This window comes from Maylandia zebra, linkage group LG20, assembly GCF_041146795.1.
Source record: "Maylandia zebra isolate NMK-2024a linkage group LG20, Mzebra_GT3a, whole genome shotgun sequence".
In the NCBI taxonomy this organism is placed as follows: domain Eukaryota; kingdom Metazoa; phylum Chordata; class Actinopteri; order Cichliformes; family Cichlidae; genus Maylandia; species Maylandia zebra.
Genome location: NC_135186.1, coordinates 35,365,868 through 35,390,331, shown reverse-complemented (window position 1 = coordinate 35,390,331; position 24,464 = coordinate 35,365,868). Strand labels below are relative to the sequence as shown.

At 41.8% G+C, this 24,464-nt stretch overlaps 1 protein-coding gene across 3 annotated transcripts; it reads right to left on the bottom strand.

Annotated features, from left to right (window-relative positions):
• Positions 1-974: 974 nt before the first annotated feature.
• On the bottom strand, positions 975-7,883 carry LOC112431580 (microfibril-associated glycoprotein 4-like). 3 transcript variants are annotated; one of them, XM_076878499.1, is made up of 7 exons: positions 7,707-7,883; positions 7,506-7,566; positions 3,756-3,914; positions 3,637-3,675; positions 3,372-3,468; positions 1,996-2,163; positions 975-1,744 (listed from the first exon to the last, which is right to left on the bottom strand). In XM_076878499.1, the coding sequence occupies exons 1-7, from the start codon at positions 7,808-7,810 to the stop codon at positions 1,491-1,493; spliced, it is 882 nt and encodes a 293-aa protein (XP_076734614.1). In that variant the 5' UTR covers positions 7,811-7,883; the 3' UTR covers positions 975-1,490. The 3 variants fall into 3 exon arrangements, with proteins under 3 accessions (XP_076734614.1, XP_076734616.1, XP_076734615.1); XM_076878501.1 differs by lacking the exons at positions 7,506-7,566; positions 7,707-7,883 and adding exons at positions 5,146-5,216; positions 5,505-5,566; XM_076878500.1 differs by lacking the exons at positions 7,506-7,566; positions 7,707-7,883 and adding exons at positions 5,146-5,216; positions 5,491-5,562.
• Positions 7,884-24,464: the final 16,581 nt, after the last annotated feature.

The following is a 24,464-nucleotide window of genomic DNA, read 5'->3' as shown; positions in this document are numbered from 1 at the left end:
AAAAAAAGAGAATTATCCTTTTAAGTGAATCTAAATATTTCCCTTCTTCTGTCTAAAAAAAGCATCATCTCCTCTCTCTGTTTATACCAACTCTATTGTCTGACTGGCTTTTGGAGACTCAGATTTGAAGTTTGCCAAACAGAAAAATCGATATTGTTCACTGAATGTTTTCTAACAGTAAATATTTTTCAAACATTTGTTCCCAGTTTCTGTCTTTCCATGTGTTGTCCCTTAATCTGAACTGGAACCCAATGAAGCAGAGTGTAATGACCTCCTACGAGCCATCCTGTCACAGCGAGTGGAAGCTACAGTATCATATACTGGCTCATTGTGATTTACAATGTGAGCTATTCATGGTGGCCTAAAACAAACTGTGTGCATGCTCTTGTTGTTAAAGGGAATCACCCTGCGAAGCCACAAGTCAGCGTCACTAAACCTATATAACATATAACACATAAAAACATAAAATTACCACATTCTAATTGATAATTATGGAAGTGATTATGCTGTTATTGGTAAATGTATCTCATCACATTAGTACAGCAGTTAAATAATCTGTGTATACAGTATATCCATATATTCTTACAATGGCAGTCATACACACAGCAGCATTAATAACAGGAACTATTTCAAGTGAATTCCACAATAATACAAATACTACTAATAATTATATTGTTAATCATTTATCTGTGAAATTGTACATTTATTGTTCTGGAATGTGTGCATTAGAGGAGCACTTAATTTTGCTTTATTTTGCTGGATTGTATTTTTGTTCCTGTCTTTTGCATGTTTTTTCTATATGTGTTGCTGTGTGCATAAGCTGTTTGATGAAAGGCATCCTCAGTCTGAATATCTATATTTTCGTTTCTGAAGAAGGACGTTTGTGACTGAGACCAGTAGAGGGAAGCATTTCATGATCAGCCAGAGAATTCAGACAAAGATACAGAGACAAAGAGAGCACATCAGACAAAAACAAGTCTTTGCTTTGCTTCTTATTTATTGTCAGCATGTGAGCAGATAATGATTCACATGAGGTATTAGACCTCTGTCTACAGTTAAAGATGGTGGGCTTTATTTTCCTGATGCAGCTCAGGCAGTCTCAATGCAGCTGAACTCCTTCCTGGTGTTTCTACAACTAATAAAGTCCAACTTGAGTGAGATGGCCTCGACCAAAGCAGCCATATGTGTGTTGTTGTGTATGTGTAACCACAGGAGCTCTGCATTTCATTCATTACTGCTGTTTGATTTCACACACGTCTGTCATTGCAACATATTTATGGTGATGTATGAAAAACTGCTGCTGGTTTATTTTATTTGACTGCTTCGTTCAAAAACATGAGTCAGCTGTACTGCACTGGTGGATTTTCCTTTAGCCCAGCTTTAAGAAAAAACAGCTCAAAGAAAGGTTACATGATTAATGAGAGAAAAGAAAAGAAATTAATCATCAGAAAGCAGTTGCTAAAATTTTGCTGAATGTTTGTCCTGCAGATTTACTGCACGAGACGAAACCTCATGCTCATGGCCTTCATGGAGTAGCCCCAACCCTTCCATGGGTACCACTCCATTCCAGTTGCACCATAAGTGCTCATAGCTCCCCAGCGATAAATACCATTAGGGTTTACATGGTGACAGTTGTTGTACCAAAATGCCCCCAGGTATGCTTGGGCACAGCTACCGGAAGACCCATCCTGATCTTTGTCAAAGGTGGAGAACTTCATTCCATTGTGGTAAGTCAGACCATCCCCTGCAGAAACACAACAAAAACAGAGAGTTTTTTAAATAAACTTGCTTCACACAGGCATCGTGTACAGCATGGCAAAACAAGGAACAACCGGAGGACTGGTGCTATTTATACACAGTCACAGGAAACAGATGAGACAAGAATATTTGAGAACAATGAGGGAATAAGTGAGGACTGGGACAAGAAGTAAAACTGACATGCATTAATCATTTGTCTTTTACATAGATTCTTTACCTCCATATCACCTCACTTACCTGCCCCTCCATTATTGAATCCAGCAATAGTCAGTTTGTATCCGTCACATTCAGCATCAACCTTGAATGAAGAGTAACGAGCAAACACTTCCTTTCCCAGAAAATCCCTCATGTCGACCCGCAGCTCAGATTTTTGCTGGGATGTCAGGGCACTGACGATGTCAAGACCTGAAAACACACAAACACACACTGATAATGAAGAAGTATAAAAGCTGACAGAGCTGGAAATCATTCAGTAAAATACCTAGTGATCTGCGATTATAGAGTTTGCTGGAACAAACTGCCTTTAAAGAAATTGTACAATACAGAGATTGGCTGGCAAAACCCCATCACCACCTCCTTGCGGTGCCAGCTGACAACCACGACCGTTGGGAAGTGGGCCAACGGCGAGGGTCGTTGATGTCAGGGGGAGCGACGCGCCGGTCAACGCATTCTTTGGTTGCACCGAATGCAATGCCAACCCAAAATTTAGACACGAATATTAGGACATCCCCCAGAGACGACCTGTGTCATCCTCGCCCAAATGACGTGAGAAGAGGACGAGGGCTAGCTGCCAGTGGACGAGGGAGGCCAAAGAAGGTAGTCCAATTACAACGCCTCAGTAGAGGCTCAGCTAGAGTCTCTCCGGTAGTTCCACAGCAGTACAAGAGCAGCATCTACTGGCATAATGAAATATAACCATGGTCTGGCAACACATAACAATGTCAAAATAAGTCACAATAATAAACAAAAAATAAGGGGGTAATTGGTTTTCTTACAAAAATAACCATGTAGCTTTTTCCAACCTGCTACACAGGCACTCCTTTTGGCTGCAGTGGTTATTATTATATTTACATGCTTCCAGCTCCCGTTTCTACTCGGTGACAACTCGTACTTTTCAACTCTCCTTTTTCTCTCGAGGCTACATTCTTTAGGGTTTTGCCTGTAACACTCTGCTTATATTGCCTTCATATTAAATTATTTTTTGAATAATAATTTTTGAAAATATTGCTTCATGTCATTATGCAGCAAGTAGGGGTGACATGGGCCGCGAGACTGAGACACAGGCATTAGAGCCTCTTAAAGCATGTTTTGTTTGGAAGCGTGGAATTAGCATGGAATTTCCAAAAATAGAGAGGGCATAGTCTCACATATGAAACAGGAAAAGACCTTGTGTAATCCATTTATTTCAACAAAGTAACTGTATTCTGAGTACCACCTTTTTAAACCGAAACTGTAACAGAATACACTTACTCATATTTAGTATTTTAAATATGTGACGGCGGTATATGTACTCCGTTACTTTACAACACTGTGAAGGACTGAAGGTTTGAACAGTTTGAGAATGGTCAGATTTTAATTTAAATGATTTTGTCATAGACAAAATAAAGTCTCACCAAGCCAGTAATCTCCATTGGGGTTTCCGAAGCCCATCTTGTAGTGATTCCAGGGTCTGTAGAAGTTCAAGGAGCCATCCACCCTCTTGTGGAACACCTGGAAGAGGGGACAGTGTGGCCAGTTAATAAACATGAAAAAATGTCAGGAAGTGAAATTTTCAGACAGCAGAGCTATGATTTTATAATTTCCTCCAGAAGGAAGTGTTCATACTGAAAAGTTACTTGACTGGAACTTTAACTGAAAAAAAAGAGAAAGAAAACTCACTGTCCAGCCTCCTCCCTCTAAGTCCATGTCACAGTACACCTGCAAACAAACATGTGTCACCTTTTAGCTTCTTGTAGCCTCAAACATTAGCTTTGTCTCCTACAGAGGCTGGACTGTACCTCGACAGCAGACTTTTCTCCAAAAGGGTAGATAGTGTACACGCCGCTGGGTCGGCTGCTGTCTTGTTGGTGGATGTCGTTGCAGTCCAGTGGCTGAATGATCTCTTTGGAACTTGTCAGCAGAGGAGCCAGGTGGAGGATGGCAAACACTGACAGCAGCTGGAACAAAGAGGAAGTTGTTGGTTTGATTGAAGGTGTCAGGAGTTGTTGTGTGGATGTGGAAAAGAGGGGACCCAAACGCTGAACTCGTGGTGAGGATTAAGGGTGTTTATTGGAGGATGAATGGATGAACAGAACAGGGAAGAAAGCAGGCTAAATGACTGAACTGAATGACTGACTGATCTGAACTGAAAGGCAAACGCGGAATAGACAGCAGTGACAACATCAATGACGCGACAACCCATATGGAAAAGATATATATAAATCTTATAAAGTTTGTATCTGTCTTGTGTGAAACTTGTATGAAAAGCAAACAAGAGTGAAAACAGATATAAGATCCCTTGAAAAATTATATAATGAAACTTGTATGTTTTGGATACTTACTAAAACAATGTATGAAGGTAATGAGAAAGTGGCCACTTTCATGAGTAATCACATATAAGTTTTTACTATTTCTTTTCCATATGGGAATGAACTGGTGAAATTGAGGAACTTAAATACACAGGCTGAATGATGACAATTGGAAACAGGTGAGTACACGGTTGAACTAACTAATGATGCATGGAATGAACTAGAACATAATACACTGGTGGACAGGCTGGCACAGAAAACTGGAAGTGAAAACATGGATGTGGAAAATAAACCAAACATGACAAAACTGAAAACGCTGGGTCAACGACCCAGGAAACTTGACAGAAGGAAGCTTTGAATTTCAGAGGAAAGATCAGCAGGCTCTTCGCTTCTTAACAAGCTCAGCAGAACCTGTGTTTCCCTCAGTGTTGCTTCTCAGGCTGCACTTAGCACTGTGTATTCATTATCAATATGTATTCATCTGCAAGCAGTCCAAGCTGTTGTGCATCTGTAGGCAACTTTGGAACATCACAGCTCCTCCTGTTGATGCTATTTTTGAATAAATCCCAGATTGCCCCAAAGACGAGCTCTAAATCATCTCTTCTTATCATTATTGCATAGGAAGTAACCCAGACAGTAAAGGTGACCTGTTGTCAGGTAATTACAGCCATGTGAAATATGAAGCCTGAAACAGTGAAGCTGGTCCTCTGCAGGACACTGTGTCAGTGTCACATTTTGTTTCACAGAGCTTTTAATACAAACCTGAACTTCATCCACTAATTTACATGGCTCAAGTCTAAAAGTCTAAAGACCATCAGTCCCACACAGGACACAAACTCTATTCTCCTGAGGTGAAAGGAGTTTTATCTTGCTCACGTACCTGTCCAGCCCATTTCCACTTGACATACATTATCAGATTTCTGCTGTATTTAATGATCTGCTGATGTGGATCTGAAAGAAATAGACTGAGTTAAAGCAGAACATGCAGAGAAATCAGTTACCTACCTACAGAATTAAAGACAAACAAATCATTCAACAAATCAGTTATTAACAAATCATTTTTTAAAGTGTGCAAGCCGTTGTCGGAATTATAGTGATTGCAGTTAGTGTTCTATTATTTACTGTGGAATAGTTTCAAATGTAATGCTATTTACCTTTAGGGTAACAAAGAGGCTAGGCAAACATAGCAGAGCTTTTGCAACTCTGTGAGATGTCAGAAACTCACCTGTGTGAACTCACCTGTGAGTCTAACCGAATGCTCTTTGTTTCTTCAACTTCAGTGTGTCCGAGTGCCCCAGGTACACTGCTTATATCTGCAGGAGGGCTGAGATGTCACAGCAGGTGATTATTTACATTTCTCCTAAAAAAATGCATCAGCAGGGAGTGGCCAGCTTAAAAGAAATGTAGATATTGAGGTGTCATATTCTATTTACTGTTCCATACCATCATTCAATATGTTGATCTTTTGGTTCAACAGCTCCTATTCTTGCTGGTGTTATGTCCTTGGGCAAAACATTTCACCCGTTGCCTACTGGTGGTGGTCAGAGGGCCCGGTGGCGCCAGTGTCCGGCAGCCTCGCCTCTGTCAGTGCGCCCCAGGGTGGCTGTGGCTACAATGTAGCATCACCAGTGTGTGAATGTGTGTGTGAATGGGTGGATGACTGGAAATGTAAAGCGCTTTGGGGTCCTTAGGGACTAGAAAAGCGCTATATAAATACAGGCCATTTACTGACGATGTGTCCCAAACTGGTAAAGTGTCTGGGCTGCCTTTCCTCATAACAGCCATCCCTCAAGATTTTCTCCATTTAAAGCAATGCATTATCAGAGACTGTAACATCTAGTCCTTTTTACTGAATCAGAACTCTGGAGTGATCCAGTGACCGCTGCGAAAGGGCAGCTGACAATCAGGGAAAGACCAGATGACAGCCTGGAAAGACCGCTAACAGGAGGGAATAGACCCTAACGGGGCTGGTGGGGGTTAACACCTCATACCAGCAGGATGCAGCGCTTTTTAGCGTACCTGGGTACACCCAATATTACTACGGAAATCTCAAAGGAGAAGATACCCTTAGGGTCTGCTAGAGCAGGGGCGGAAGAAGACGTTTTCCAGACGGATTTAATAGCAACGAACCACGGAACGGTACCAACGACGAATAGATCAACCAGTATTGCTAATAATGGACCATCAATGACGGTAGGAAAGAAGCTGCAGAACTGCATTTGTGGCTGGTCAAAACTAACAACTGACATGGGCCTTAAAATCCACCAAGGCAGGAAGAAGTGCCTCAGCGAGCTGAGAAAGGGGCCTCGCATTGACACATACTTTTTAAGAAGTAAGTCAAATCAGTCGACTGAAATCCAGAGGCTGGAGAATCCCCACAGTCCTCAGGGCATCAACACCCCGTTCAAAGTTCATTGTTGTACAGACTCCCCATAGTCCTCCCCCAGATTGGAACTCAGTCAAATCCAGCCAGTAGCAGTTCCCAGTCTAGGTTTTAGCCAGCCACACCCAATATTAGATCCAAACTCAGGGCCCAGCCATTTATTATCGGTCCCTAGCTTGGAGTTTAGCCACCAACAGCTAGCAACACACTTGTGTATATATGTAAGCAGCCACAAGCAACACTACGTTCCAGCCCAGAGCTCATCCAGAAACAGCCAACAGAAACTTCCAACACTGAGTCTAGCCAACCACTACCAGCAAGGGGAAAGAAGATGGAAGGTAGGAAAAGATCAGATTCTGTGGCCGAGATCCAGTGAGAAAATAGAGTGGGAAACCATTAACTCAGAACTGGCTCTTATACTAGATCAACAAAAGGGTCCAGTTGAAAGGAAGCTGGAGAACCCGGGAACCATCATCTACAGCTATGGGGCCGAGCGATTTGGGGTAAAGAATAAGACTCAGAGACAGCAGAAAGGCCATTTAAACCAGTTAAAGTCCAGGAGACAGCGGGAAATTGATAGATTAGTGAAAGAGAGAAGACAACTGAGGAAACACTGGAGGAGGGCCTATGAGACAGAAAGGGAGAGACTCACTGCACTGTAGGAGAAAATAAAGCAACAACTTACTAAGCATCGAAGAGCAGAACACCTCAGGCGACAACATAAGAAGAAAGAACGTACAAGGACCCTCTTCTACAGTAACCCATAAAACTTTGTTAAGGGCCTTTTTGTTGAAGAGAAGAGCAGGTTCCTCAAAATGCCCATAAAAGACCTGGGAGATCATCTCAGGAAAACTTACTCTGATGATCAGAGGCATGAGCCAGTTACCATTCCGACTGATATGCCGCCTATCCAGGTACCTGAACACCACATGGACATAAGACCACCAACATGGAGTGAAGTAGAGAAGGTAGTGAGGCAGGCAAGTGTAGCATCAGCCCCAGGACCTAATGGCATCTCATATAGGCTCTATAAAAATACCCCACAAGTCCTCAAATACCTGTGGAAGCTGATGATGGTAGCCTGGCAGAAAGGAGTGATTCCAAAGGCTTGGCGAAGAGCAGGAGGTATTCTGATCCCTAAGGAGAAGAACTCCTCATCCATCAGCCAGATCAGCCTGCTGAACGTAGAGGGAAAGATCTTCTTCAGTGTCTTGGCCCAAAGGCTATCTACTTTCCTGCAAAGAAACAATTATATTGACACATCAGTGCAGAAGGCCAGCATCCGGGGCTTCTTGGGATGTCTGGAGCATGCCAGCGTCATCTGGCACCAGATTCAAACTGCCAAGAAAGAACGAAGAGACCTTCATGTGGTCTTTTTAGACCTTGCCAACGCCTTTGGGTCAGTGCCTCACGAGATCTTCTGGATGGCCTTCAACTATTTCAGCATACCAAACCACAAACCACACCTACTTTCGGGATTTACAGTTTTGTGTGACAGCTGAGAACACCACCACAGCCTGGCAGCACCTGGAAATTGGAGTTATTGGAGTTAATAGTTGGAGCTATGCCCACCAACTATTAATAGAATTGAATCATCTGTTTTTTACCTGTTGGAGTTCAGGGTCTGGTTGCTGGGCTATGATCAGCATTCACTCAGGTTTCACTATTGTTTATTGGCTAACTTAGAATTAGCATTCCGTCTGGCTAGCTTATTGTTAGCATGCTGTCTGAGCAGGTGCTTGCAGAAAGCCAAAGTTGTGTTAGACACATAATGCGGTTGTTTCTGTCCTGGATGCAGTTTCCATTTTACCATCATGCTGTACTCTTTTGTTCAGTAATATTGGTTGCAAATCCTTTACTGGCAATTACAGTCTAAAGTCTTGAACTCATGGACATCACCAGATGCTGGGTTTCCTCATTTACTGAAGGGCTTTCAGTGGCTATTTTTTGTGGGCCTTTCTGTCTGAAGTTTGGTCTTAAACAAGTGAAATAGATGCTCAATTGGGTTAAGATCAGACTTTAGATCAGACTTTAGATCTTAACCCATACAAATACAGGGAGTGCAGAATTATTAGGCAAATGAGTATTTTGTCCACATCATCCTCTTTATGCATGTTGTCTTACTCCAAGCTGTATAGGCTTGAAAGCCTACTACCAATTAAGCATATTAGGTGATGTGCATCTCTGTAATGAGAAGATAAGATAGAACTTTATTAATCCCTCGGGTGGGTTCCTCTGGGAAATTCGACTTCCAAAAAAAGCACAGCAACGACCGAAGTTACAGTTACAGAATTGTTATTTTTATATATATATATATATATATATATATATACATACATACATACATATATATATATACACATACATATATAAATACAGAGACAAATATAAATAAAATATACAAAGGGGATAAATAGAATAAATAGGAATAAAAAATAAAAATACAAGTGAATTGCACATTTCAAGTATTGAGTCTATTGCACTGTTGACTATTTACAAAAAGTATTGCACAAGGTATTGTACAGTGAGGTGAAGAGGCACTACAGCTTAGTTGTTCCCCCCTCCTTTGTCCTCCTGTTTCCCCTCCCTCTCCCCTCCAGGGAGGAGTTAAACAGTCTGATGGCGTGTGGGACAAAGGAGTTTTTAAGTCTGTTAGTTCTTGTCTTGGGGAGAAGCAACCTGTCACTGAACAGACTCTTCTGATTGTTTATGGCCGTGTGCAGAGGATGCCCAGCATTGTTCATAATGTCCAGCAGTTTCTTTAATGTCCTTTTCTCTGCCACTGTCACCAGAGTGTCCAGCTTCATGCCGACCACAGAGCTAGCCTTCCTGATCAGTTTCTCCAGCCTGGATGAGTCCCTGGATGGTGTGGTCTAATGACATCAACACTCTATATCAGGTGTGCATAATTATTAGGCAACGTCCTTTCCTTTGGCAAAATGGGTCAAAAGAAGGACTTGACAGGCTCAGAAAAGTCAAAAATAGTGAGATATCTTGCAGAGGGATGCAGCAGTCTCAAAATTGCAAAGCTTCTGAAGCGTGATCATCGAACAATCAAGCGTTTCATTCAAAACAGTCAACAGGGTCGCAAGAAGCGTGTGGAAAAACCAAGGCGCAAAATAACTGCCCATGAACTGAGAAAAGTCAAGCGTGCAGCTGCCAAGATGCCACTTGCCACCAGTTTGGCCATATTTCAGAGCTGCAACATCACTGGAGTGCCCAAAAGCACAAGGTGTGCAATACTCAGAGACATGGCCAAGGTAAGAAAGGCTGAAAGACGACCACCACTGAACAAGACACACAAGCTGAAACGTCAAGACTGGGCCAAGAAATATCTCAAGACTGGTTTTTCTAAGGTTTTATGGACTGATGACATGAGAGTGAGTCTTGATGGGCCAGATGGATGGGCCCGTGGCTGGATTGGTAAAGGGCAGAGAGCTCCAGTCCGACTCAGACGCCAGCAAGGTGGAGGTGGAGTACTGGTTTGGGCTGGTATCATCAAAGATGAGCTTGTGGGGCCTTTTCGGGTTGAGGATGGAGTCAAGCTCAACTCCCAGTCCTACTGCCAGTTTCTGGAAGACACCTTCTTCAAGCAGTGGTACAGGAAGAAGTCTGCATCCTTCAAGAAAAACATGGTTTTCATGCAGGACAATGCTCCATCACACGCGTCCAAGTACTCCACAGCGTGGCTGGCAAGAAAGGGTATAAAAGAAGAAAAACTAATGACATGGCCTCCTTGTTCACCTGATCTGAACCCCATTGAGAACCTGTGGTCCATCATCAAATGTGAGATTTACAAGGAGGGAAAACAGTACACCTCTCTGAACAGTGTCTGGGAGGCTGTGGTTGCTGCTGCACGCAATGTTGATGGTGAACAGATCAAAACACTGACAGAATCCATGGATGGCAGGCTTTTGAGTGTCCTTGCAAAGAAAGGTGGCTATATTGGTCGCTGATTTGTTTTTGTTTTGTTTTTGAATGTCAGAAATGTATATTTGTGAATGTGGAGATGTTATATTGGTTTCACTGGTGAAAATAAATAATTGAAATGGGTATATATTTGTTTTTTGTTAAGTTGCCTAATAATTCTGCACAGTAATAGTCACCTGCACACACAGATATCCCCCTAAAATAGCTAAAACTAAAAACAAACTAAAAACTACTTCCAAAAACATTCAGCTTTGATATTAATGAGTTTTTTGGGTTCATTGAGAACATGGTTGTTGTTCAATAATAAAATTATTCCTCAAAAATACAACTTGCCTAATAATTCTGCACTCCCTGTAGTATCTAGTGTATCATATGGTACCCCAATTGGAAGGCTCTCATTTTCTACTTTCTGAAACCTTTTTAATTTACACCAACAATTTAGCTGTAACAGAATTGAGAAACTGACATTACCCATGTGTGACCATAGACTATAAATACTTGTGATACCTGCTGTTAAATCTCATCTGTGGTTGTACTTCAGAAGTCCTGTGGGTACCGTAAAGACTCATGTATGCACACAAACCTCAATTTTTTTGCTCTGATCCTCTTTCTCTTGGCTGTTTCCTTCAGGTTTCCACAGTGAATGATCCACCTCCATCTAACCCTATTCTCTACATCCTCTTAACTCACACCAACTAAATTCCTGTTTTTTATTTCACTTTTGCAAGTTTTTTTTAAATCTTTTATCCTGGATGTCTTAAACAGTTTAGGAGTTGGCTATGATGGTGATGTCAATAGGAGTGCTCTGAAAAATCCTCTCGGTGGTGAGAGGTCTTAGGGGTTTTAACTTGACCCATTTATTTTTTTATCTTATGAGCAACAAAGTTTGTTCATCACATTTTTAATTTACACTTGTTTGGCACATGCTTTAAACAATCTGAGGCTAACTAAAAACTAATAGCTAAATAAAAAGTTTTAGGTTAATTCACAATTGATAATCTGATTACACTCAATCTCACTCTATTAATTATTGAGATGATTAATCAATCATTTCAATAATTAAACTCACTATAAAATAGTTTGGGCCCTATATGTAGCCCAAACTTACTTAAATAATCAAATATTTTTGTATTTATACGAAAAATCAAAAATTAATTTTATTCATGTTTCTACACTTTAAGTCACTTATGTTTTTCATACACAACTTGTATTTTAAGTGCTGCTCAAATAAATACTCTGTATGATACACAGGTCAAGCATTTAACGACACAATAACTATAAATGCCAGCCTCTTTATACCTATATGTGGACTCGTCTTAATCCAAGTGGCCCAGATTAATTAATGTATAACATAAGGAATTACTGAAAAGAACACAAAAAGCATGCCTTTACCTCATTAATCTGGAAAAGTTCAGGCCACCTAGCTTTAAACTCCCCAGCAGTTGGACTTCCCTGCACCACCTCTTGTGTACGGTAGGAAAATGTTCTTGACATCTTCTGTCTTACATCTGAGGCACCGTTTCTTCGTCTGACGTCGGTCAAAAGCTCAACCCTGATGTTTTCTAGACTGCGAGATCTCGCAATACTTTTGCGAGCGCTCGCAATACTTTTGCGAGATCTCGCAAAAGTCCGTCTTAATTTTTTTTTTTCCTCCCTAATTTTTTTTTTCCTCCCTAATTTTTTTTTTTCCTCCCTAATTTTTTTTTCTCCCCTGTCCCCTGGGGGGCTCCGTACTTCAGGACAGCCAATGTTGTGCATCTTTGTCCTGTAATTAGCCATCTTATATTTCAGGCTAATCATCCAGCCATAGTAACCCGTGGCAGATGGCTCTCGCAGACAAGGAAATTTTTTGATCAGTGCCCCTGCAACTTCATCTATTTGGTAATTTTGAGGATAAGCAGTAAACTGAAAAATCGCCTCAGCAAGCTTCTCTAAGATGTCAGATTTAACACCTGAAGTAATCTTGAGCCGAGTTCCAGTTTCTCTGAAGGTCTCATTTCCACGCTGAAGTTGCACCTCTACATTGAATGAAAATCGAGGAATAGTAAACTCGCGAGGCCATGCACATGATCTCAGCTCACTGTCTGTCTGACTGTGGTAGAATTATGGTGCTGTCTGAGTTGGATGAAGACGATGAGAGACTGGAGTTTCTTTGAATACTTTGTGGACTTGCAGATGAGTCAAGACTGCATGTGGGATACTACTTTGACAAAGATGCACTTGTATCCAGATTTGCCATGTACACAAGTTTGATTGTACTTCTGCCTTGAATGTCTTGCATTGATGTTATGTTCATAAACTCATTGTTGAAGTCAGGATCCAAGAATTGAATACGAAAGTCTGTTTCAATTCCAAATGCTTGGCGAATTGTGCTCTGAAGATCAGTCAAAGTTCTTGGCATCCCTGATGGAACGTCAAGTCTCCTAAAATCATCATCTGCCACGAAGACTCTCAGCTTCAGCTACAATCATGCCGGGTCTGTAGTTTGTTCCATTCACAGAAGCATTCCTTGTGAGCTGAATATGGGTAATATCAGGGAATTTAATCTTCAAGTCTCGCTGTACATCATGATGCAGAATGTCATCAGAGACAGTAGAAACAGCTGAGACAGTTAGGCTCGGCCTTACAGTTGTGACAGACTCCAAGTGGTATGCCATCATGAACTGATGTTTCACTGCCAGTGACAGTAGCACATTTTTAAAGCACCGTGTGTGACAAACAACCTGTTTGAAAAAACTGTGCTTTGCCTCGAACCTCATGGTCCACATGCCAACAAGTGGCCCAAAGAATTTAATCATCTGTGGATAATGCTCCACAAAACGATGTTTTGGTAACAGCTTCAGTCCTGGAAACAGCTCTTTCAACCTACATCTGTGGTCAGAGACTCTAGACTCAAGGAAAGCAATTGATTGTTCTGTGTGTACTGGTGCAACAACTAGTTCAACAATGTCCTTTAGGTCCAAAATTACCTGCCAAGCTGTTTCATCTGGAGGTACCAAGTGTCCTACCAACAATGGAAGGAATTGTAAGAGACTCCAATTTTCATGAGCATTTCCTCCAATGCTTTTGTTCTGCATGAAAGGCCTGGGAATAGCATGAGGGCGATTACTCTTGTCTGCCCATTTGTAGGGAAATGTCAGAATGGACTCATTGAGGCTGTCAAGTGTAAAATATTTTTTCAAAATTAAGATATTCAGGCAGTATGCCAACTCAACTGGTAATATGCCCTCAAAAATGTCATGTGCAATATCTGGAGGATATCCACTGAAATGGGAGAGATGTGCGGAGAAAACACACCGTCTTTTAACACCGTGACATGGTTTTGCATTACTCTGTGCAGAACTTACATGCATTTCATGTGTCTCTTTGCTTCTCAGAGTAAACGCGCCTGAACTAGCCTCTGTTTCTTGAATATCAGATCTTTTGGCCTCACAAAATCTGCAAAAGTATTCACCTGAAAAACTCCAATAAATCCAGAAATACTGTGTGCTCCTAAATGATCTGCTATGACACACTGTATTGTGCCCCTGACAAATTCTCCAAGATGTGCAATAAAAATCCCTTGACTTTCCAAAGTAACAAGATCACTCAACAAGGGCTCTAGAATCTTTTCATATCCAGATGTCTTTACATCTTCAGACTTGCAGAGTAAAGCCAGATAAATGGAAGTCAGTGATGAATGGCAAGCAGGTGGTAAATTGCTAAGAGTCCAATATATGGCACAGATTTTGTGCTTTTTACGGGAAGTGCCAAGTGGATTGCAAATCTCAAAATCGTCAATATACAAATTCAGTAACACTCGCAATTCACCTGCTGATAAAAAACTGTTTTCTTTGAAAAACAACCCCTCCCTAAAAGACCTGTAAATCACTTCTTCCCCACTTTCTTCTGTTAAGCGACTACCATCCAAAACCTTAGCAAGAAGGTGGCAATCACTGAAAAGCTGCTGTAAAACCTTTAAAACTGGAACATACTGAAATGTTCTTTTTTTTTTCATCCAAAACATACTCTACAGGCTCTACAACTTTAAAATTTTCCTTGTAGAAATTTTTGTGCTTAAAGGATGTTGCTAGGGGACAGCCTTTACCTACCGATTTATACACAGGATTAGATGTACACAGTGCAGATGCAAGTTCTTCAATGACTGACTGGTCTATTTGCAAGCTGTGACTGTTTAATGTGTCTTGGATAACTTTTGCTGCACTACACAAAGATGCTGTGCCCAACAAATACTGAAATTCCTCCAAAAGTTCATCAACTGCAGCACTTGGAACGTGAAAAATATTTTCTAGTTTTAATCATTTGATCATTTGATGTCTCTAAATCAACAACACCCACAATTCCTCAACATTTGAAGCATCATGCTCTGCAGTTTCAGTTGCAAAAGATCCTCTGACAATATCCTCTTTGAAGTCTACCAGCGAGTGTAAACTGTGCTTGCGACTGATGTGTGACTTAAAGGTACTGTAAATATTTGATTTGTAGTCACAACCTTTAAACATACATGTTACTGTCTCATTGTTTTTTAAATGACGGCTAATGTGCACAAAATATTCACGCTCTGTTCCTAATTCACTACAACAACATAACTGACAGGAAAAAGTTGTAAATTTGTCAGAGTGCTCTGAGGTATTGCTATGATTCCTTGACAAGTGTGTCAGAAGTGAATTCCAAGTCTTTAAAACACATGGACACTCAGGATATAGGCACTTAATGTGATGGCCACGCCCAAAATGACTGTTTCAGTCTATAGTGCTTAAGAAGTTCTGATCGTCTAGAAACTTCAGCACTGCAGTCTTTACACTTCCACATAAACTGGACATACAACAAAGAGAAAATTTGAAACAAAAAAAACCAAAACAAAAAACACACTTAGTACTTTACACAAAGAAAGCTTTAGCCGTGGTTAACCTACAATAATGGATGCATCTTAGAAGTATGCTTGTAGGCTGTATTATCTAGAGCATTCTTTTCCCAACTCTGTTCCTTGAGGATGCCCATCCTGCATATTTTTGATGTTTCTCTGCTTCAGTGCACCCTCACATATTAACTGTGTCAGTGACAGACTTGTGCACAACTTAATGAAGAAATTAGGGTAAACATTATTTCAAATCAGTGTGGCGATGCAAGGAGACATCTAAAAAATGCAGGACAGAGGTCTTTGAGGAACAGGGTTGGGAAACACTGATCTAGAGTGCACCTAAAATCTGATCAGGTTGGAAAGCAATACCATAACAGTGCCAATTAAACAATCAAATAAAAGAAAAAAAACCCCAAAAACAAATATGTTACAGCCAGCAACTTTCATGTTCAACTTTAAATAATTTGCTCTAAAGGATGGGAACTGTTGGCAACACATGGAATCAGTGTTTTATGCCCTAGTCTTTAAAAAGAAAAAAACTGTACCAAATATAGAGGCATCTTTTCTTAAACTATATTAATCATATATATTAATTGATTTTAATTAATATCAATATTAATAATCACATGAACCCTTAAGATGAGATAGATAAACTTGTCACTGCAATACTGCCGTGATAAATATGTAAGGAATTTGCATGTACTTACCAAAATAACACCGTTTCCTTGAATAAACAATAACACATAAGGGGAAGAAAATCTGCCAGAAAAGGAACAAATACAAAAAATTAAAATGAGGACTTTAGAAAGACAATTACCCCACCCGTGGCGTCGTTGCCCACCTCTCAATGTTAAATACACGTAGACATTGAGGGCCAGCAGGAGGGACCATGCGCTTACCTGCTGCTCTCTGGCAGGTAGCTCCATGCCCTCCTGGGTTTTAAATGCACCTTAGAACACACATGCATCAACACTACAATGAGCGGGTGGAGGGAGGTTTGGAGTCTTCTCTCACCCCCGTTCTCTGCGACCTGCTGGAGCGGGGGGGCTAGGAGGAGGAGTTGGCCGTCCGACTGCGGTCTGGAGTGTGGGGCCTCCCTGCTGCTGCGGAGTCGGGGCGGTCTGCCTCCCCCCACCGCAGGGAAAAGGGTAACACCACCTGGGTCTGGGTGCAGTTCCCCCCCTCCAGGGGCAAGGGTACCTAGACCCGGGGCTTAGAGTACGCTTGGGGAGTGTGATTGTGTGTACAACGTCTCTTTATGTCTGTCTCCACGTTGGTTGAGTGTGGAGTAAGTGCATATGAGAGCATGAGGGTGGGAATGGATGTTTGTATATGTGTGTGCCTGTATGTCTGTGTCTATATGTCAGGTTGGGTGTCAGACGCCACCTCTCTGGGGACATCTTAGGCCCTCCAAGGTATGGAGGCCTATCTCCCCCACCACCACTTCCCCTGCCAGTGGCGGACTCCCTCAGACATCGGTACGTTGGTGGTTCTTTGTGTCCGGGGATGGGCGTCCAGGTACACACCGGCTCACTCCTTGGCGGCCGCTTATCGGGGCCTGGAGCCTGGGGCTTGCTCGGGCCACTTCGGAGGTGGGGTGCCCCCGGGGCCTGGGGCTCGGTCACTCAGGCACGGCTGGCTGCCGGCGGAGCTCACGGGCGCGTCACTGCAACTCCCCCTGGCTTCTGCTCCGCGGCTGCTGAGTGAGCCCTCATCTGGGACTCTCCTCAGCTCTTTCTGGGACAGTGGCGATCCAGGTGATTGATATATGCATTTTTTTTTCTCTGCCCGTTCTGTTGGTTTTTGTCTTTTGCCCTTCTCCCCCGTCCCTCTTCTCAGCTGTTTCTCTTTCCCTCTTTCTTTCTCCCCTTCTTTCCCCCAGTCAAGTCTGTCCCGTATTCAGCAAGTGAAAATAAAATGAACAATAAAAGGTGAATCAAATGGACCATTATGGCAAGGCTGGGATGGTCAATTTGGTAAAGTAAATCCGTTGGGCATCTTTCTTTGCCTTTAGACAACAATTCTGATGGCAAAAGAGCCAAACGGGACAGGCCAAAAAAAAAAAAAAAAAAAAAGACAATTACCGTTTCCAAGCCATTAGTGCATTACTTCATGATACTCCCTTGTAACAAAACAAATCTTACTTGTAAATGGTAAATGGCCTGCATTTGTATAGCGCTTTTCTAGTCCATAGGACCCCAAAGCGCTTCACACTACATTCAGTCATTCACCCATTCACACACACACATTCACACACTGGCGATAGCAAGCTACATTGTAGCCACAGCTGCCCTGGGGCGCACTGACAGAGGCGAGGCTGCCGGACACAGGCGCCACCGGGCCCTCTGACCACCACCAGTAGGCAAACACGGGGTTAGTATCTTGCCCAAGGATATTTGGCATGCAGCCAGGATGCAGCCTGGGATCGAACCACCGACCTTCTGATTAGTGGCTGACCCGCTATGCCACCTGAGCTACAGCCACCCACATTGTGCCTCTGTACAAACTACAGATGGTACGATACCACTTTTTTATGTCCGATACCGATATCATAAATTTGATTATCTGCCGATGCCGATATGAATCCAATATAGTGTATTTTATAAAAAATAAAACTGTTTTTTTATAAATGTTTTGCTGCATTTTGTATAAGTTCATACTCAGTTTAAAAAAACAAAACATTAAAGCTATTCTGTTATACCTGTATGCAAAAAATACACTGCACCCAAAATATTTTATACTTCAGCAATACTGATCAACCTAAAAAACTTACACCATCCTCCTTATTCAGGTATTCTAAACAGTACATAGAAATATTAAACAACCTAACTAATAGGGCTGCCAACTCCCAGCAAAAATATTAGGAAACCACCCTCTGCCTCATAATGCTTAATTGACGTAATCGAATTTATCCATCCATCCATCCATCCATCCATTCGCTTCCGCTTATCCTTTTCAGCGTCGCGGGGGGCGCTGGAGCCTATCCCAGCTGTCATAGGGCGAGAGGCGGGGTACACCCTGGACAGGTCGCCAGTCTGTCGCAGGGCCAACACACAGGGACAGACAACCATTCACACTCACATTCACTCGCACATTCACACCTAATGGCAATTTGGATTTTCCAATTAACCTATCCCCACAAGCTGCATGTCTTTGGACGGTGGGAGAAAGCCGGAGTACCCGGAGTGAACCCACGTAAACAGGTAAACCTGTTTCTTCATTACCTGTTCAGCTCTGATGATTCAGTAAAAACTTCTCCTGGTTTCACCTTCATGTTTCTTTCTCACCACATATCCAAACTAATCATGACCAGCAGCTATTACGGCTGTGGCTCCAGAAAACACAAGCTGATACTAGAAAGTAATATTAAAAAACAGCAACAGCTTATCAAGCTTAAACGTGCTGCTGTTGTTTATCTGCCGTTTTCCTCTTTCTAGCGCAAACTGGGCGATTAACAAACGAGAGACGGGACTCGCGACAGAAAAGCCGATCAGCTGCTAATTGATCAGTTTCATGATTGAAGTAGCAACAGGAGAGGGAGGGGGAGAATGAGGGAAGAAGTTTTAGCTGTTCAGCATAAAGACGCCAAATAACTCCATCTTTGTGTCTTTTTTCATTCTAGCTGAAGTACGAAACAAATCGCTTCCTTTCCCCCTCAATACAAAACCCCGACAGCCAGTCCAGCTGTGGCTCCATACATCGGTTGTTAAGCTCAACATGGAAATACTATGGAAACATACAGAGATGAACTTACACACTTGCTTTACTTCTCTGTGTTAGTTTTCTCTGAGATTAAATGCAGCGGTTTGAAAGCACGTAGCGAGACTTCAAATGCCAAACCAGACCGCTGGCAGGTCTCGCACTCAACAGCTCTATCACGTGAAGCAAATTCTTTTCTGAGTTAATTTCAGTTCTGACAAACATCACTCTCAGTGCCTTTTGATCTCACATTTTTGGCAACCACTGAATTATTCTCCTCCACAGTTTACAACCATTATTTGTTTCTGCACAAAAGACGTTGCGCAACGCCAATCCTACTTATTTATTTCCTGCTGCACCCCTGACTGTGCAGGTGCGTTCAGAAGCCCCCTCCCCCGCCCGACGATTCCTTAATGCTAATGTTGTGGCGGGAGGGACGATTTCTCAATTTAAAACTGCAGGCTGTCTGTACAGTGAACTTTACAGCTAACTACAACAGAGAAATTGCCTCGTTTCATAATTTGTTAGTACAAAGAGTGCCACCAGAACTAAGCTAAAAACATATGACATTTTAACGTAGCAGTTTTCATCAATACAATTACTCTTTTAATAGAGCAGTAGCTAATAGCGCACATAGCTAGCTTAAGTCAAATCACGACAAAGTTCAGAGGTGTACAACTACTTAGACTTCTTTCTCCATGTGTACACGTCTTAAAGAGTCAACATGCTTTGACTGAGGTAAAAAAAAATAAAACAAAAACGACCGTAAAAGGTTTACTTACCGAAGCTAGACCACCTTTACACGAAGTTGTGTGATTAACTTGAACCCGCTTGCAGCACACAAAAAGCGTCCACTTTTTCAGTCCGCGCGCAAAATGGTGGCCTGTCCTAATGCATGTGCAAAATGGCCCAGCAGGATGCTATGAAAAACATACTTAAATATTTTGAGCTACATTTAATTAACTAAAATTAATTGAATTATAACGCAGGGAATGTATTCTGGAGTTACTCGAATTATATATGTAGACAGGACTCATTTGAATTAAAAAGATATACCAAAATAAAATATGCTATATCTAAAAGGAGCCAATATCACTTTTTTCAGTGTATCTTTTCCATATGGGTTTGTACTGAAGGACATATCCTCCAAGAATACTTGTGTCCCTGGAGCCCAATGTAATGCCATATTTTCAGGGCCAACTATAATATTTCACTTTTATCTGAATTTAGAACCAGGACATTCGAGGTCATCCAGGCCATTAATTGATTTAGATTGATGTGTGTCATCTGGTTTCATGAACAAATGTAACTGGATTGCAATGGAAATGGGTGCAGAAATTTCAGATAATATTACCTAAGGGAAGCACGTGTCGTGTAAAAACACAACGTAGTTTTGTTTGAACAGGCGAAGATCCTGAAACTAAATATACAGTTAGAGTTAAATTAAACAAGTCTGTTTGAACAGCAGCAGAAACATGAGCTACTTGAGGTTTAGAAGTCAACAATAAGATGACACAATAATCAAACATTGGCAGCATCAATGTCAACAGTTTCAAGAATTCTCCACTGCTAGCTAATGTGACCAACATCCGTCTTTCCCAGAACACATGATTATTTGCTCTGTGAATTTCCTTCCAGGTGTCCTGAAGTAACTGTAGAACATAAACATAATGTAAACATAAATTGTTCTCAATTTGAAGAAGACACACCTGATCAGTGATTGAATCTTAAAAGATGACTAGAGGTATTTAAGTAATAGCATGGTAGTAACTGTAAAACGTTATTAATTATTTTCCAGAGAGAAGTGTCAGTGATAAGAGATCACATGGATAATGAGGTAGGGTACACAGGATGCACTTGTAGATAAAAAAAAAAATGTATCAAACATTTTTCTTTATATATTATGAGATGATGATGACATAGCCTTTATTTGTCAGTTGCAGGTCTTTTGCCCACAACCGAGATGACAGACCTTGCCGACCGTACATACAATACACAAACATCACATTGGGGAGACAGGTCAGGCTAGGTAGCGAGGAAAAAAACATCGAAATGTGTAACACAAAAGGATAATACAGGAATGCACAGATATCAACACACCATAGCACAATAAACACAGACAAGCAACATGGGAAAGAGTTCCAGTGTCTACATTTGATCTGGGACCGCTGCAATCTTTCGACTGCGCCTCCAACTGACCCGATGTCCACATCAGAGGGGAGGTAAGCGTTGGAGGTGGCGTTAGATCCGGGGTAGGGAGGTTGATGCGTCGGTGAGTGCTTATCAGTATGTGTGTGCGTGTTCAGAGTTCAACTGAGACAGTGTGCTTCGCCCTGCCAGGCTAAGTAAACAGTCTTCCAGCCAACCCAGGTGGCCTTTCATGGAATGGGAAGGAACAGACTAAACACAGTCGTTATCAGGGTGTTTTGTTCGGCTCCAGCCTTGCGACCGCAGCTGGCGCCAAAAGGCTATCCGCATGAAGTGATGGTGCTTTTTACTTTAGTGCGAACAGCTCATATGAATTTCAAAGCAGTTCTACAGTCCAACACTGGTCTCTCAATCTCCCGTTGGAGAGCCGTGAGCTTCACCATACTCTCTGCTCCACTCTGTGATGTTGTCATTCTTGTGCTCAAAGAGCCGATTCTGAGAACTCACGGCAGTGTGCCTCCCCGAGATGTCATCCAATTTGCGCTCAGAGATGTTATTCCAAGCGAGCCCTTCCGAGATGTATCCAGTCTGCAGTCAGAGATCTTATTCGAGTATTCACGGCAGCCATCAGCCTTTCCAAGATCTTATCCGTGCTGACTCAATGAGTCCATTTTGAGAAACTCACGCCTCTCCCATCATTCCAATCCCAGCGGGCAGCCTTGTGGGGTTTGAACAGCCGGTTCCGCTTCCTTAATTCTTCGATAAGTCAGGGCCAAGCCAGCTCCGATCAGCCAGAACCCTGTTATCATGGTTCCGAATAGGTAGATATCTTCAGCACTCAGGCTCACCCGAGCCCAAACTTCTCGTTAAGAAAAGGGGTGTCAATTGCATTTAGGGACCAGTTGATCAAATCCATAATTCCTCTTTTAGGTTTTAGAGAACAGACTGTTAGAGAGTGTTCCAGGGAAAAGTAATACAAAAAACACGAGACTAGACAAGGACATAAGAGGCTAAGCAGGGAAGCTAAGGGAGAGGAGGAGAGGAGAAAAGTGCGACCGCCTTCGTCAAGAGCAAGATCATGTAAACTTCTCTAAGCTGGTTGAAGTTTTGAGCCATGGGTGGACATGACTCAAAAAGGGGGGAGAAGATCATAAACAACTTGATCCAATTTCCTTTTAAAAATCTTTTTCTGCAGGGACAACAGGAAAGGAGAAGAGTTGTAAATGCAGATGTTTCACCAGTTGACTCTAACCCCCACAGGATGCCTACAGTGAGAAGATTTGAGGGGTTGATGGGAGTCATAAAAAGGAGTGTTGACCGAGCTACAGCTTTGAAAATAGCTGAAAGCCACATGGACAAACAATAAAATCAACTGATGTGTTTGAATGCCTATGTCTGTATACAGTTGATATGATTTTCAGAATGTTGATTCTTCTTGTTTGACTGTTGACATTCATTTGTTTACTTGCAAGTTGCAGTTTACTGTGTATGAGATCAATGAGAAGCAGGTTAACTACTTACATGTATTAACTGTGAACTTTTGAAGCAATAGGAGGTGAATGACGTGAGGAGCTGTGTATGAATGAAATCTACACTGACACTGTCAAAAACAAGGGTGCATAGGTTGAAATTTAAGTATACAATGACAAAAAGGGGGGAATGTTAAGTCAAATTGTTGAATATGTCATTGTGTTTCTTAAATTTGTACAGTCTTAGTTCAAGCAGTAGGATCAAAGCCATTCCTTTGATCCTGACCACCTCTCCAGCCACTCTGTGCTGGGGGAGGTTTTATTGTAGACACATCCCTTGTGAAGATTCTGTTTGTTGTTTGGTAAACTTCCTGCCCTTTTATGGCTTCACCTGTGTTGTGCATGGTGAACCAATAATAAGTGTCATGGGAATAAATAGCTGCGAGGGAAACTACTCTTTGAAGGATTTGGGCTAGAGACAGGTGATGAGCATTAAGCTCCACCGCCTGGTTCTGACCAAAGCTCTCCCTCGTTAGCGAGTTAACCCTCTTGAGGCAGGCGTTGCTGATTTGCAACAGTTAAAAACTAACAACCTGATTACCCCACATACATATTTTATGAGGTTTTTTTAGTAGTTTTACCACTGCAGGACTTGGTTGTGCATTAGCAACAAAAAGTTTAATTTGAGCCTGAGAGGGTTAACCCTCTGGGGTCGCTGGACGCCGGCGTGTCAAAATCACATGACCAAAAGTGCGGACTTCAAACTATATACCAGTTTTTGAATTGTGTCGATGGGCCACGTAAAACCAGAGTTATGATAAAAAATACACACAATGTTTTTTTATGAACAAAACAGTGGTGTTTACAGCGGGAAGAACGGTAAAAACGGCATTTTCTACAGACAGTGCTAGCAAACACTCTCCGCTTGCGAGCGAAAAAAGAAAAAGAAAAAAAAAACCTTCCCTATTGGTGTTAGAGTTTATGTCAGAGATTTACAGTTAACAAACAGTCAGATGAATAATCAACACTGAGACACTTAAGATTGACAACGTGCGGCACGGGTGAAAAGCTCAGAGCAAATCACACCGAACTGCAGTATTCGTTTATTTTTATAGGTTACATCGTCAATATGCAAATATAATCACATTTCCTGCTACGCAGGTCCTGATGCTGTCTGTGTGCAAGCTGTGTGTGTGTGTGTCACAAAGTATGTGTGTTGCAAGTCAATTTCTAAGAATAATATAATGCAAGTCAGCTTCTGCGGATATGTATTTCTCTGCTGGTCTCTTGCGGTAAATCCCAGTGTCACAGGGTCAGCTTCCTGTTTCTACAGAAAACTGTGTCTGGTGAAATATGTGTAACATAACTTTTGAAGCATAAGCAAATAAAACAATAAAAACTCCCTAACAGTTTACCATGTCAGCCAATCAAAAAAATGATATGGCAACATGTGACATTTGGTTGTTTAGGCAGAAGGGGAAGTTTTTAGGAGTGACACCCGCGACGGAAAGCAGGCGAGCGAAAGACAGAGAGAGAGAGCGAGTTTTCATATGTGAGACATTTCATGTGTTTGGAGGCTGTAGTTAGTGTGTTGTGTAGTTATTGTTTTGTCTTGTGTGTCAGTTATACTGCTGAATTTCATATTTGCTCTAAAAAAGCCGTCAAAGGCAGATTCCAGTGTAAACGCTGTTCCCACATGGAAAACTGGA

Coding starts and splice junctions, on each gene's coding strand:
- LOC112431580 (XM_076878499.1), bottom strand. CDS start 7,810: ATGGATGAGGAGTTCTTCTCCTTAGGGATCAGAATACCTCCTGCTCTT. Junction 3,915..7,505: donor TCATGCCTCTGATCATCAGA/GTAAGTTTTCCT, acceptor TCTTTGTTCCAG/CTGCTGTCAGTGTTTGCCAT. Junction 3,676..3,755: donor GAGAAAAGTCTGCTGTCGAG/GTACAGTCCAGC, acceptor GTTTGTTTGCAG/GTGTACTGTGACATGGACTT.